The 15,115-nt window shown below is 35.3% G+C and overlaps 1 protein-coding gene across 1 annotated transcript in view; it reads right to left on the reverse strand.

Annotated features, from left to right (window-relative positions):
• Positions 1-508: 508 nt before the first annotated feature.
• The window catches only part of LOC109070748 (amyloid-like protein 1), a 53,504-nt gene continuing 38,897 nt past the window's right edge, over positions 509-15,115 (reverse strand). The window contains exons 3-18 of the mRNA XM_042771772.1: positions 12,979-13,108; positions 11,334-11,446; positions 10,812-11,008; positions 8,846-9,174; positions 8,474-8,601; positions 8,305-8,379; positions 7,324-7,482; positions 6,892-7,020; positions 6,078-6,177; positions 5,825-5,992; positions 5,648-5,671; positions 5,445-5,520; positions 4,965-4,977; positions 4,744-4,809; positions 4,371-4,514; positions 509-3,413 (exon numbers count right to left, since the gene is read on the reverse strand). Coding sequence (XP_042627706.1) covers positions 3,315-3,413; positions 4,371-4,514; positions 4,744-4,809; positions 4,965-4,977; positions 5,445-5,520; positions 5,648-5,671; positions 5,825-5,992; positions 6,078-6,177; positions 6,892-7,020; positions 7,324-7,482; positions 8,305-8,379; positions 8,474-8,601; positions 8,846-9,174; positions 10,812-11,008; positions 11,334-11,446; positions 12,979-13,108 — 1,950 coding nt within the window. The 3' untranslated portion in view covers positions 509-3,314. The remainder of the gene's footprint in view (positions 3,414-4,370; positions 4,515-4,743; positions 4,810-4,964; positions 4,978-5,444; positions 5,521-5,647; positions 5,672-5,824; positions 5,993-6,077; positions 6,178-6,891; positions 7,021-7,323; positions 7,483-8,304; positions 8,380-8,473; positions 8,602-8,845; positions 9,175-10,811; positions 11,009-11,333; positions 11,447-12,978; positions 13,109-15,115) is intronic.

The raw sequence follows: 15,115 nt of genomic DNA on the forward strand, positions 1-15,115 counted from the left end.
TATTGTAACATGATTAAACTGTTTTATACAGTAGATATACATGCAAACGGGCTACTAAATTACTTGATTGTTTTTGGTAAGCTTCATCTATGAAAATTAAATACTTTGTAAATGTGTACTGTAAATGAGTTCTTTATAGCTAAACAAAGCTTGTATTTCCGGTTCCTCTGCTTTGGTCAATAAAGATTGTTCACCATCCAAGTGGAAAAATCATCATTCAGCGAAGTGAAGGTAAGCCACAATTTTATAATGCTCATATTGGACTCAACCCAACAGGTACAGTGAAAAATAATAATACTAATAAAAAAAAAAGCAAAAAAAAAAATATGTCACTTTAGTCATATTAGGTTCTAGTTATATTAGTCATGAATTCCAATTAAATGACAGACTGATATACAGTAACTGAAGTTTAATTTCCTTTATTAATACTGATGAGAAGCTTGCTAACAGGATGATGCCGTTCGATATAACGCCCATTATTTCCAAAAGTTAAAAGCCAGAGTCAAACTTTGAGGGTCATTTATAATTTTATTGTCATTTTAATGCAAGTACAACAAGCCAGATCAGTTCACAGGTTGCTTGCTCTTATAATACGTCAATTAAAAATACAACACATTATTTGGCCTTCCAATCATATCCAGAACACATCTTTGGTGAAATTCAGAACAATTCGAGATCAGCTTATTTCACTGCATTGGTTTCAGTAGCTTAATGACAAGTTCCTTAAAGCACCAGTTCACCAAATTACACCCGTACTTTTAATGTAACCAATTATTTTACATTGTCGAGCTGTATCTTCAATATATGCTAGTAATTTGATTGCTAGATAAAACTGGGGTAGGATGTTCAACACATTAGATGTAAGCTAAATGCTTTTCCATCATAACCTTCACTTTATTGATTCCTCAGCAAGATGTGGAAAGATTTTGAAGTACTGATGAATGGACACAGATGATCTGGATACAGTTGTGCTCTCAGTTAATTAGTTTAGTTTTCAAGCATGAGACCCGTTCAGTGTTTACAGTCCAAATCTATATAGCAAATGACCCAAACTCCAATTAATATTGACTTAAATAAAAAATACATATAATTACATCCAAAACACAGCATTGAAAAAGGCAATAATGCAGCAGTTAAAACATCTGTTTACATTTCAATTGGTTCAGGATAAAAGAGGGAAGGGTCATCTCAACCAAGAGAAGACAGGTATGAACTTAAATTCAATCCCTATTGAATACACCATCCTAAATCTGCCTGATGCTGGTACGAAATCTATATGAGTCCTAAATTAGAGCATCAAACCACAATTTTAACTCATAATTCATAAATGCACCTCAGAGCAATCAAAACAACAGAAGGCCGTCCATGATCCGTTTTAAGTGCCACGAGCATCTGGTGCCAGTTTTTGAATTAGACCAATCTAAGTCTAATGAATCTAATGATGCCTTAAAATTATTAGAATGCATCTAGAAGCTTCTGTCCAATCAAATGTTCCAATAATGTGCAGTTAAGCAAGCTGCTTCTGTGGTTTGGTTTCAGTTCAGATATGTTCAAAATAATGCGGAACAAACAAAGGAAGACAAAAAAGGCAATGCAATCAGATACAAATGATCATGTCAAAAGGTTTGTTGTGTCCAGAATAAATCTGTATAGCCTATTTATTATTATTATTATTATTATTATTTTAAATAAATATGAGCTAAGATTTCATGGGACGGAGTTTGGTTTGGTATAAAAGTGTAGTTTTGGATTGAAGTAATGACAAACACAAACGTACTGGGCTTACATTTTGGTTTCACTTCTACTGATATGTCACGCATATAAGCACATGATGATGCTGTTTTCTTCTCAAAAACGTGTTCGGTCTACTAATAAAAAGATTTAGAGCAAGACATGTTCTTTCTACAACAGGCTAACAGTAATTGTTGGGTTTACGTTATTTGTGTCAGCGACAGACACCCAAAAATCTGATTTAAAATGTCTATCATGTACTAAAACAGAAACGCATTAGACAGACAACTCTATAACCCTCTAATATTGAAAAAACAAACTTGATTTTAAAGAGTTAGTGACACGTGTACAGAAAGCTAAACCAGTTCTGGAATCACATCTCGTCAGTTGTTTACAACCTTTCAGAGGTGACGCTAGTTTCAGTTACGCAACACAAACCTTCGACAGTTAAATCAACCATTGTATGAAAACGGAGCGATTAGCTAAGCTAACTAACCTACGCTCTAACCGCCGCGGTGTGTGAGGAGGGACGTGAATGGAGCCTATGTCTACCGAAGATACATTCAGTCAGGAGTTACTGTGTCATTTTCTTGTGCTGGTTTATACAACAGTCCGTTTTCATTCAGCCATGTTAGGAAATGTTTCACTCTCTGTGTGAGCAGCACAAGGTCATCTTTACGTCCACACGTTAGCGTCGATACAAATTAATGACAGAAACGTCTATTCGAGTTACGTCTTATGTACACGTCATTTTTGCGGTGTGATATTTTCATTTTTATCAAAAAGCAAGAAACAGGACCAACACAAGTACGTTATAGCATCATACACCAAATTTTGCATGCTTTTCTTTACGCGTATGGACTTCAGATTACTTAGAATTGACTTTTAAAGAAGCAATACCAGAAAAAATATTCGAAGCTTTCGCGTAGTATTGTTCGATGAACGTTCATTTTAAACACTGATTCTGTGTGATTTGAGACTTACAATATACCAGAATGTCGGATGGTTGAGTTATAGCCTAGGTGAATACAAACCTCGTTCGTTTTATGTCTGAAGTCAAACAGAAAGAGACTAGCAGTTTATTCTAAAACGATTTCTAGAACTAAGTTGTCTTAGAGGGTCAAAACAACTTCCGGTGAACTCAAAAATATATCATTTCATTCATATCACAGTTTCATCATAAACTGCTTTGAAAATAGAAACGACAAAACAAAGCACTCGGGTCATGTTTAGCTTCTTTGAAATTCATTCTGGAAGAAAGTGTGACACTATTCCAAGATTTTAAAACGGCCGACCATGCTCGGCGCGGCCACACCCTCATGAATGAAAGGAAAACCGGGGGATAAAGGAGCTTTCGGTGCTCTGCGGATTCTCTTATTAGTGTCTCTCCCTGATGATGAGAGAGTAGTATGCAAACGTTTTACTACAAACTCCCTATTTACGTGCCAGGTTTGTTGTACATTTTGAACATCGGTCATATAGTCATACATACAGTACGAGGGAGAGGGGGTTGCAGTGGAAACCCCAATCGAAAAACGGGAGGCGAGAGAGGAGGGCATGGTCTTGAGACTGCAGAGCCCTCCTCAGTTCATTTGCTCGAAGAATTTGTAAGTGGGGTTTTCATAGCCGTGATTCTGCATCTTATTCAGCTGTCTCTCCTCGGGGGTCAGCATGGGGTCGACCTGCTGGGAGAGAGACGGGGAGATGGGGAAAGAATCGCTTAGAATGGAGCATAAGTGATAATAAATGGGAAAAATAAATGAACGGAAACGTTTTAATAAGTTGAGTAAATCTGAAATCATTAAGGCAGGCACATTTGAGCGGGCTTCCCATATGGAAAAACTATTTAAGATTTAACAAGATTAGTGACATGTGTTAGCATATATGTGGCCAACCAGTATACAAAAGCAGGAAATGTAAAAAAAACAAAAAAAAAAAACATCTACCATTTATGTATATTGACCTACCATCTAAACTGATTAATACTTGATTGCTGACAGATTAAAATAAAAACCTACCTGTTTATATCTACTGATTTTGACTTTATATCTTGAAATTAATAATCATATACAATAATTGCAGCTATATATTACACAAATGCTACTTTTCTTATTTTAAACTTTATTTCACAATTATTCACTTTTTTATTTGTTGCTTTAAAGCAGAAACGCTCCACTGTCTCTACAAAATAATTTCAACTCAAATCTTTATTTCATTTCCACTTTGTTTACTGGGTAAATAGTCATGGAGTTATTGAAAAAGAAACCCCAAATAGAATGTTATATATGATTCATTAACTATCAAATTAACTATTAAATTCTGTTTCATGACTTGACTTTTCCTGTTATGCTTTTTTCCCCTATCAAATCAAAATATCAGATTAGATATCAAATGATAAGATAGCAAAACAGATAGCAGCAGGAAACTGCTTCAGGGTTTGGTTGTTACTTCCTCGTGTTGTAGCTAAATATAAGGTACTTAAATGGGTCATGGTGTAATTGAACTATGCCAACACATTAAACATCATAAACATCAGCCAGAAGCCCTTTTGAGTCTGGGTTTGACCCTGTTTCTTGGACATGCAGCTTCAAAAACAAGCATGCAAATGTCAGTAGCGATCCTCTCAGACAAACTCTCACCTCCACTATGCCATGACTGATGGTTCCATAAGGCTTACGGCGAACTAGTAACAAGCTGATGACCATCACCATAGCGATAGCCACAGCGACCACAAGCAGCCCCACCATTGCCCCACGGTTAAATGTCTCCAAAACATCCGGCTGCTGTGATAGAAAACAATAAGGCATTGAGTTTCACATTCAGTACAATACAAGAACCAAATCAGCACCTATTTTGCTTAGGAAGGAAATTTGTCCTACTTAATTACCAAAAACTGCATTACTGAACTTAAACGTACAATGAGAAATATATGGGACAGCAATTTCCCAAGATCTAAACCAAGAAAACTACACAAAGTAATTAATTCACAAATGAAGGGCTTTAGATGCTCACCAACTCATCTCTCTGGATTCCTGGAGACTTGTAGACCACCTGCTTCAGCTCCACAGAGGTGTTGATCTGAGGAACACACGAACACGGAGTTCATCATGGGATCATTTTAAATTCTACTCAAGCGTCTACTCAAGCTTTTACAAGTATTGAATAATTAAAAAATAATTGAATATTTTTTTTTTTTTAACTTGGGGAAACATAATTTCATCTCATTCAACTACAAATGGTGCCATCCTGTGGTCAACGACCAAGACTGCAAAAAAACCATACTGTCTGGTTCAGAACAGCATTAGTAATAATAAAAATACTGATGATGGTAATAACTATTATTATTATTTATTATTACAATTGTAATATTTTATTTTATTATTTTCATTTAATAATAATAATAATAATAATAATTGTATTATTATATAATTACATATATAACCAATAGCAATATTGCAATTTTATTTTTATTTTATTTTTTTAATTGTGCAGCTCTATCTGACATGCAGCATAGTAAAGTCATGTGATAACAATGCAACATAACTACAGTTTTATATCTGCAATAAGTAGGTAGTAAATAGTGTATACTAAGCAGTATTCAGTAAGTACTAAGCATGTATTTCATTCTGAAGCAAAGTCACTTTGGTAAGAAACACTTGCTGAGCAATACTAATACACATGATAATTTCAACTCATTCAACTACAAATGGTGCCATCCTGTGGTCAACATACATTCGTAAGTTGGTCCTCTCTCAGAGGTGGTGTAGTCATACTCATCCATTGATGAAACTGTTGACATACAGAAATATTAATCAATAACTGTAAATAAAAAACTATATACAGTAAATACAGTATAAGAGCAAAATATAATATGAGAATGATATTACAGGAAGTGTAACCAGAGCTTAGGATTTACCTTTCTTTTCGTTAGGCTGGGGGTCTACATTACCAAAAAATAAAGAGATAGAAGGAATAGGATAAAGAATGGTTAGTATTTTCACAATGTTAACATGCTCAACATTTTTTTTGTGTGTGTGTTAAGCTTTATTTCCTACTTTGTAATGCATGTGTTTTGTATATTTGGTTATTGTACCGATGCGTGGTGGGTAGGGGCGATTCTGGAAAGCTCTGTCTTCTTCCTCCTCGTCATCTCGCTCTTCTTCGCTCTCGGCTGGAAGCAGCTCTTCAGTGGTGCGCGTCTCAGAAAAGGAAGTGGTCATGAGTTCGCTGATGTCCCCCCTCTCTGTTCTCACTAACTCCTCTGCAGAGACAGACAGATTCAACGAATGATTCTGAGAACTATTAGACTTTTGAGGCAACAAGGGAGTGACAAAAACCCATCTTACGGATCTCGTCGTGAAGTTTCTCAGCCAGGCCAGGGACCTTGTACAGCAGAGCCAGGCTCTGGTTCATCCTCTCTTCGATCACATGCAGGTGTGTGTACACTCAAACACAGATATGAAATTAACTTTTAATTTATTTTTGCACCATTTGACATGACCAAGCAATAAATCTCATCCTTTTCATGTCTGCGTTAAGCAGAAAGACATGTCTACAATGAGCAGCGAGACATTTTGGTTTCTATTAATGTCATGCTGTGCTAGGTACTGTAGCTCCGCCCACAATGAAATCTCATTGGTCCAAAATTCTGCTTCAGACCAACAATATATTACAAATCACATATGTTCTGATATGCTATTATTATTTAATAATAATACAAGTAATAATCATGATAATAATAATAAATGAAGAATTATCTTATTTAATAATAATAATAATAATAACTCATAATTGTTTTATTTATTATTTTGATTATTTTGATTATTTTGATTATTATTATTATTATTATTATTACCACCACATACTTATATAATATCACAACATTCTGGGCCAAATTGTGAAGCCCTATAAAAAAAAGCAAAGCATTATGTTCTAAAAGTGATAAATAAACACTTTATAGGAAGGTTTAATTAGTTAACATGGACTATACTTCTGCAGAATTAATTTCAACATTTTTAAAATTAAAGGTTGTATCTGTAAATATCAGTTTATGCACTGCGAACTAGTTGCTAATGTTAAAACATTAAACTATTGTTAACAAATCAGATCTTATTGTAAAGTGTTAAAGATGTAGACATGATCTGTGTGTGTGTCTCAGACCTGGAATTTCATCTGCTCAGCTTTCTGAGGGTCGGCGGACTCAATGTGCTGGTAATGACGTAGAGTGTGTCGTCTGTCCTTCTGCTCTGCGGCCATATAACGCTTCAGAGCCTGAAGAACACGGTCCGGCTATGAGGGAGTAGGAGAAAGAGAAATCTTGTCAAAAAGAGAGTTGGAGAGAATTAGAAACATTAGAATATTTCATGGCATGGCACTAGCCACGCCAAGGTCACAGGTTCAAAAACCTAGGGAAAGCATGAATTGAATAAAAATGGTACCTTGAATGCAATTTAAGTTGCTTTAAATAAAAGTGTCTGCCAAATACGTAAATGTAAATGTTGATAATAATAAAGAAAAAAAAATATTGTTTGCAAAGTGCAAGTATTGTATTGTGCTAATATTCTTGTAGCAGTTCTCTTTAAGAGGACGGACCTGTGGAGGGTCGCTCTGCACAGCGCTCAGATAGCTCTCCAGAGCCAGTCTACGGTTGTTATTTAGGGTGGCAACAACACGGGCCAGGTGCGTCTCCACCAGCCTCTGCCTCTCACCCGCTACCTGCTCCTCAAGGGTCTGTAAAACAGACTGGAAATGCTGGGAAAGAGAGAGAAAGGGAGAGAAATTTGTGAGAATAGTCACAGTAATAACATTTTTAATTGAAACAGGATAATTAACAAGAAAAGAAAAGGGCAGGATGGGATTTTTATTCAATGGGAATTGACTGGAGTGATAAAAGTGGCCATTTCTATAAGATCTGAATGCACGTTTGCTTCTGAAACACAGCACCCACTTTTGAAGATTTCTTTACCAGGATGTGAAGGATAAAGATCAAGTTCACCCTCAAGAGAACAATCAATATTTACTATTGTTGCCATAACCTTTATTTACATCACATGCAACACATTTTACCTTATCAGACTAATCAAGCAGATAACATATGGTCTGTTAAAATCTAAGGGTCAGTCATAAGATCATGAATCACGAGAATCTAAATTGCGACCGTTTTTGGCTCAAGGAGAAAAAATTAAATGTCACAAAATTGTAGAATATGACCCCTTTAATAGATAACATACACTACTGTAAGTTTGAGGTTGGTAAGATTTACTTTAGTTATTTTGTATTTTTTTTTAAAGAAACGTTTATGCTCACCAAGGCTGCATTTATTTGCGAAAATTTTATTTTAATATATTTTTAAATGTAATTTATTTCTGTGATGCAAAGCTGCATTTTTAGCAGTCATTACTCCAGTCTTTAGTGTCACATTCAAAAATTATTCAAGAAACATTTACTATTATTATCAATGCTGAAAAGGTTGCGCTGCTTCAGATGTTTTGTAACATTATAAATGTCTCCACTGTTATGTTAAATCGATTTAATGCATCCTTACTTAATAAAAGTAATAAACAATTTCTTTACCTCATTCAGTGCCTGGCGGTCTGACTTGGGCAGGTTCTTTGACTGGTTGTCTGCCTCTGCCCACTCCTTCATGATCTGATGCACAAATAAAGTCATGATTCCCTCTTAAACATCCTTAGGTCACATATGACCTTACATACACACACACAAAAAGTCCCGCCTCCCTCACCTCATTGATGCGTTTCATTCGCCGTTCCTCCAGGTCCAACTTGGCACGTAGGAAGCTGGCATGTTCACTGTCGTCGCCCGGCATCTCGAAGTAAACATCCACACCATCTGTAGGACGAGGAGTGGGCACTACCGACAGGAGAGAAAGAGAGTTAATTAAGCACCAATCAGTGATTATTCAATCCATTAATCTATCAAGGATCTCTAGAGCTCAGTGAGACTGACGTAGCATCAATCCCAGCAGTGTGTTAACTTAAATCTCTATATGAGAGGAAGCATTAAAAATGCAATGTCGTTTAACCTCACGCATCCTGTTTAACCTCTGCTGAGTGTCTGTGTGTGAGAGACGATTTGAAACATCAGTAAGACTCACGGTTGTCCATCCTTGTTTGAGGTTGGGTGGAGGCTTTGGCAGACTGGAGGTTCTTGTCATAGTAAAAGTTGTCCATGTAGTCTTGGCCTTGGAAATGAGAGTCAATGGGATACTCATAATCTTCTTGGTCCTTCACCTTCACTGTGGCTTCCTCTTCTTCAGCTTCCTCTACCTCAGCTGCCTCTTCATCATTGCCTTCCTCCTCCTCCTCCTCCTCTTCTTCTTCCTCTGCTTCTTCCTCTACTACCTCTTCCTCTTCCTCCTCCATATCGTCTTCCTCGATGTCTGTCTCAGGAGAGGGACTGGGTGTAGGTGGTGTCGTTTTCACACTGTTCAAGTGGGAAGGATTTTAGAGTTAAATTGTTTAACATATTTTGTCAGTTGTAAATCAAGGTGCAACCAGGGAAGTCTGATTCTCAAAGGAATGAGTCTTATAAGATGATTCCTTTTAGTGAATCAAACATACAATGCAATAATTTGATTCTGAGCAGGTTCTTTTTAATAAATCAAAAACATACAGGCAGCAAATTAATCAGAAACATACAGACCACCAGTGTAGTCTGATTCCAGAACAAGTGACTTTTATGAGGTGATTCTTATTGGTGAATCAAACACATACAGTGCAACCAGTGTAGTCTGATTCTGAAACAAATGACTCTTATGAAGCGGTTCTTTTTAGTAAATCAAACAACAAGTGTAGTCTGATTCTGAAACAAATGACTCTTATGAAGCGGTTCTTTTTAGTAAATCAAGCAACAAGTGTAGTCTGATTCTGAAACAAATGAGTCTTATGAAACGGTTCTTTTTAGTAAATCAAACAACCAGTGTAGTCTGATTCTGAAACAAATGACTCTTATGAAGCGGCTCTTTTTAGTGAATCAAACAACCAGTGTAGTCTGATTCTGAAACAAATGACTCTTATGAAGCGGTTCTTTTTAGTAAATCAAGCAACCAGTGTAGTCTGATTCTGAAACAAATGAGTCTTATGAAACGGTTCTTTTTAGTAAATCAAACAACCAGTGTAGTCTGATTCTGAAACAAATGACTCTTATGAAGCGGTTCTTTTTAGTAAATCAAACAACCAGTGTAGTCTGATTCTGAAACAAATGACTCTTATGAAGCGGTTCTTTTTAGTGAATCAAACAACCAGTGTAGTCTGATTCTGAAACAAATGACTCTTATGAAGCGGTTCTTTTTAGTGAATCAAACAAACAGCACAACCAGTGTAGTCTGATTCCTAAACAAATGACTTGGCTCTTTTTAGAGAACCAAACACATACAGCGCACTCAGTATGGACTGATTAACAAATCAGTGACTGATATGAGTTGGTTCTTTTTAGTGAATTAAACACATACTGTGCAATCATTATAGTAATTCCCAAAATAATGACTCATTTAAGCTTATTGTTTCCGTGAATCACATACAATGCAAACAGTACAATATGATTTTTTTTTTTTACTTATACGAGTCAGTTATTTTTAGTTAAATCAAAAACATATATTGCAATCAGTGTAAACTGATTCCTCAACAAATGATTCTAATGAGTCAGTTCTTTTTAGTGAATCAAACACGTACAGTAAAACCAGTGTAGTCTGATTCCTGAACAAATAACAATTATGAGTCGATTCTTTTTAGTGAATCAAACATACACTCATTGCAGTCGGCTCTTTTTAGTGAATCAAAAACATAATTGGATTCCTGAAAAAATGACTCTAATAAGTACCAAACGAATGACTCATATGAGCTGAATCAATCACATACAGCTTACAACTACAGTAACTCTTGAGAGCAAAATGTAAATTAGGATAAGTTTTGCAAGAACTATTTTAGATATTATTGAAATCTCATCATTTGGTAAAGTAACTGAATTTCCTTTTCTAAATATTTATTCCTTTAAAAAAAAAAAAAAAAAAAAAAAAAAGGAACCAGAAATGTATAATATAACATAATACAAAAGTTCTTTACCTGGTGACCACTTTTTCTCCAGCAGTGGACACGAAAGGTGTTGTTTCTCCTTGTACAGTGTCCGTAGTCTCTGTCTCTCCCCGTCCACTCGATCCTGCCCTTCCAGGGCAGCAGACATACTCCACCCCACGGAAACGGTCACCGCACGGCAACAACATCCCATAACTATGCAGCTCGAGACTGTCAGCTGTGCAGGCCTGATGAGCAGAGCAAAAGATGAATGACTGTGGCAGTGCTTTAAAAACATTGAAGTGCATTATTTTTTTTTTTTTATCTTTTTGTAATTGCGCGTACGTGTCAGGGTGAAATGACCTACAACATTCAAATGAGAAAACATTAAGCACCAGGAGATACTGGTGATAGTGCAGAGAGGAAATGAGAATAGAAGATCATAGCATAGATCACAGCGGGGACTGCAGTTTCACAGGCATCAGATAACCATTAAAGATGTGAAGCTATTAAAGTTGAATTCCAGTTCTAATACTTTTCCAGGTTGTAATTTTGTGAGCTTTTAGTATTTACCTCTTTGGCGATGCTGTGCCAGTACACATAGCTCTCACAAGAATCCATCTGCTCCTGGTGTAAGAAACGGCAACGATCCGGGACCAGGAGTGCCTCACTGACATACTCACCCACTGAAAGGCAGAGACAATTACATAGGATCATTAAAAAAAGAAAAATAAATTGACATTATTAATACAGGATGTACATGACTGTTCAACAGTTTGGCAAGTAAGAATTTTTATTTTTTTTAAATAAATTAATAGTTTTACAAAGATGCATTAAATTGAACAAAAGTGACAGTAAAGATGTTTGTAATGTTACAATATATATATATATATATATATATATATTTAAAATGTTCAGTTGAACTATTTATTATCAAAGTATCCTGAAAAAAAAAAAAAAAATCATGGTTTACACACACACACACAAAAAGCAGCACAAATGTTTTCTATGGAAGCTGCAGAGTTTAAAAAATATATATAATAATAAGGTAATTGTGACTTCATCTCACAATTCAGATTTATTTCTTGCAATTCTGAGGAAACAAAACTCAGTATTGCAAGATACAAAGTCAGAATTCTGACTTTTTTCCTCTGAATGTTGAGACTCACAATTCTGTTTTTGTCTGCCACGGAATAAAAACTAAAACACTTTTTTTGTCTCAAAATTCTGAATTTTCTTCTCAGAATTGTTTATATCTTGGAGAACTGCGAGAGAAAAAAAAATCCAAATTGTGAGATATGAAGTCAGAATTGTGAGAAAAAGAGTCAGGGTTGTGAGCTAAATGACCTTATTTCGCAATTAACGTTTTACATTTTTTTATTGGCTTCCATAGTTTCAACCTTTAAAAATAACAATAAATTATTCTGAATGATTTCCGAAGGATCTTGTGACACTAAAAAATGGCTGCTAAAAAAATCAGCTCTGAATCACAGGAATAAATAAAATTTTTAAATATATTAAAATAGACATTAGTTATTTTGAATTGTAATAATATTCCACACAATGTCTCCTTTTCACTGTATTTTTGATCAAATAAATTTTTTCACTGTATTTTTGATAAAATAAATACTTGATTGTTAAGATTGTTATGATTATTACTGGAATATTTGATTAATTTTAAAGAAACTACCAATGAGAAATGAGGTAGACAATACTGGCAATAAAAAAAACTATCGTTAGCATTTTTGAAAATGCCCATGTGAGCTGAAGTTGCAAATAAAAGAATATAAGAAGTGGGAACTTAAAATATTTGCAGAATGTGAGCAAAAACCAAGGACAAAAGCCCCTCAGAGCCAAACAGCTGCACAAGCATTACATATTCATCAACATTAGTACTGAGCCAACAGATTTAGGATTTATTTATATATTTTTGATTGTGATATAACATGATTGTGATGCACTGCAGAATACAATGTACTATAAAATGATACTTAGGAAATTCATAAACAAAATGTACATTCACAAGTCATACTTATAGGAATAGGTCACCAAAGATTAAAAAAAAAAAAAAAATGATTTTTTTTAAGCTATATAAAACAACTATATTAACACACGATTAATTTAACTACACATAATATTGCTTTTTAAATCTGGTCTATACTGCATTCTTGATGAGAAATCTGTATTATAAACTGTTCAGGGTGTGTTTGTGACTCACCCAGACAACGGTAGGGCACGACAATGAAGGAGCGGGTCTGACAGTGACCCCAGCCCTTCTTACACCAGCCCGGGATGGTCGCTGGAGATGAGGCCTCTTCCACATGGGAGATCTGCAGTCCTGGATACATCTGACATACGGTGAGAACGACAGACACAAACACACACGTGAGGAAAGAGCAGGGGACAGGAGTCAGGATCACAACAGCTGGAGAAAGGACATGCGAATAGTAAGTTTATCATGCAGAAAACAAAAGAAAACACAGAACAAGGGGATGAAAAGGAGCGGGGCAAAAAGAAATAAATAGCACTCCAGGATAAGGATCCATGGAAGCCATTATTGCACAGTGAACTATTGTTGTTTCTGAAAATGTAGCTGCACACGGGAGTCTTTTAATATGAGCCTATAGCTAAACCACACATGCAATTAATAACAAGCCAGATAAATACATAAAGGATGCTTTTTCTTTTTTTTCTTTTTAGCTGCTGGTTTCTTTTTAATGGGAAACCTCTCATTTGACCACAAGAGGGAGTCGCGGAGTCAATCTTGCCAGCTAAGACTGCAGCGCTTTAAAGTTAATAAAAGAATGTGAAATACAGTACATGTCTGAATTTGGCACTAGGGGGCGTCTGAAAACTCATTGCGTATTATTCCCGAATTTCCAAAGCAATTACTCCTCACCTTCAAAACATGTTTGCAGGGGCACTGAGTCATACTGAGTCATCTGTACATTATTAGGATTTATTTATGATTCAAAATATAATCATAAATAAACTGAGTGTAATAAATCACAGATGGGAGGGAGTATAGGAAAAGAAGGAAAAAGGATAGAAATGCGTACGTATATTCAGGAATATACATGAGTATTGTCACATTAGGTTTGTTGTTTCACTATATATTTTCATATATATATAGATTTGACAAGACAAGGTCAGCCACACAGATATAAAAATTAGCGACTTGTAATCAATAACATAATAAACCTCATAACAAGTAATATTCAAAACTATTGTTTTCTTGTCTTCCAACATTCTGTCCTAAAATATACAGTACATAGACAATACATTAAAATAGATGCTAAAACAGATAGAACATTCTGTTATTCACATTTGTGTGTGTGTGCGTGTGTCCTATTTCAATTTCATTTTCTTTTCTTTTATTTGTTTATCAGGGACTAAATCTTCTAATGAAAGGATGAATCTGATACAGATATATAGAAAGCATTTCTTTTCTTAATAAAACTCATAAAAATTCATATTCACCACATTTTCTTCCAATATTCTGTCTTAAAATATAGGCTAATATATATAAACAGATGCTTAACATCCATTGAATAACTTTGTTATTATTCATAACATTTTATTTTAATATTTTCTACCAATATTATGTCTTTACAATATATTAAAACAGATGCCCAATATCCATTGAATAACATTGTTATTATTCATTACAACATTTTATTTTATTTTATGTTTCAGAGATAATATTGCCTAGTGAAATTTATCTCTTAAATATTATTATATTTAGGATAACACTAAATTGTGAATATACTTATGGCTAAAGCAGTGGCACACACTCCTTTTCAACATCCACAGTGCATTTCAACATCTTTTAAAAATAAGTGTATTCACAACACAGGACAACCTTGAGTCCATTTCGGCTTAATTATGACATACGGTTCAAATTAACATCATCAAGCATATACAAATATTCTATTTAAAAAAAGAAAAGATTATTGTTCTGGGTACATGCATGCATCGAATCAATTCGCACTGGGCTGAAGTGAGTGACGGTGTAATCTTACAGACATATGGGAAGGGATTGTTATGTTCTAAACAAGCTCTGGCAATGAGGCCGCAGTCCACTGGCAGACTGCCTGCTAGTCTAAACCTCATCCAGCCAGGAGAATGACATATTCTTTGGCCTCTTCATTCAATTTTGATGTCACACGTGCCAGCTAGCTTATGTATACGCCACTTCGTGCCAGGCTAGAATGCAGGCACAATAATGCTTTTAAAAGCCATTAGGCAGAATGACTGGTTGGCTGGTTGAGCCCAGATTAGCGCACAACGAGGTGATTTTATACTGCGGCGGTAGGGACAGTGTGTTGATTCAGACAAGGTTGAACAGACATTGC

The sequence above is a fragment of the Cyprinus carpio genome, chromosome A15 (genome assembly GCF_018340385.1).
Source record: "Cyprinus carpio isolate SPL01 chromosome A15, ASM1834038v1, whole genome shotgun sequence".
Taxonomy (NCBI): domain Eukaryota; kingdom Metazoa; phylum Chordata; class Actinopteri; order Cypriniformes; family Cyprinidae; genus Cyprinus; species Cyprinus carpio.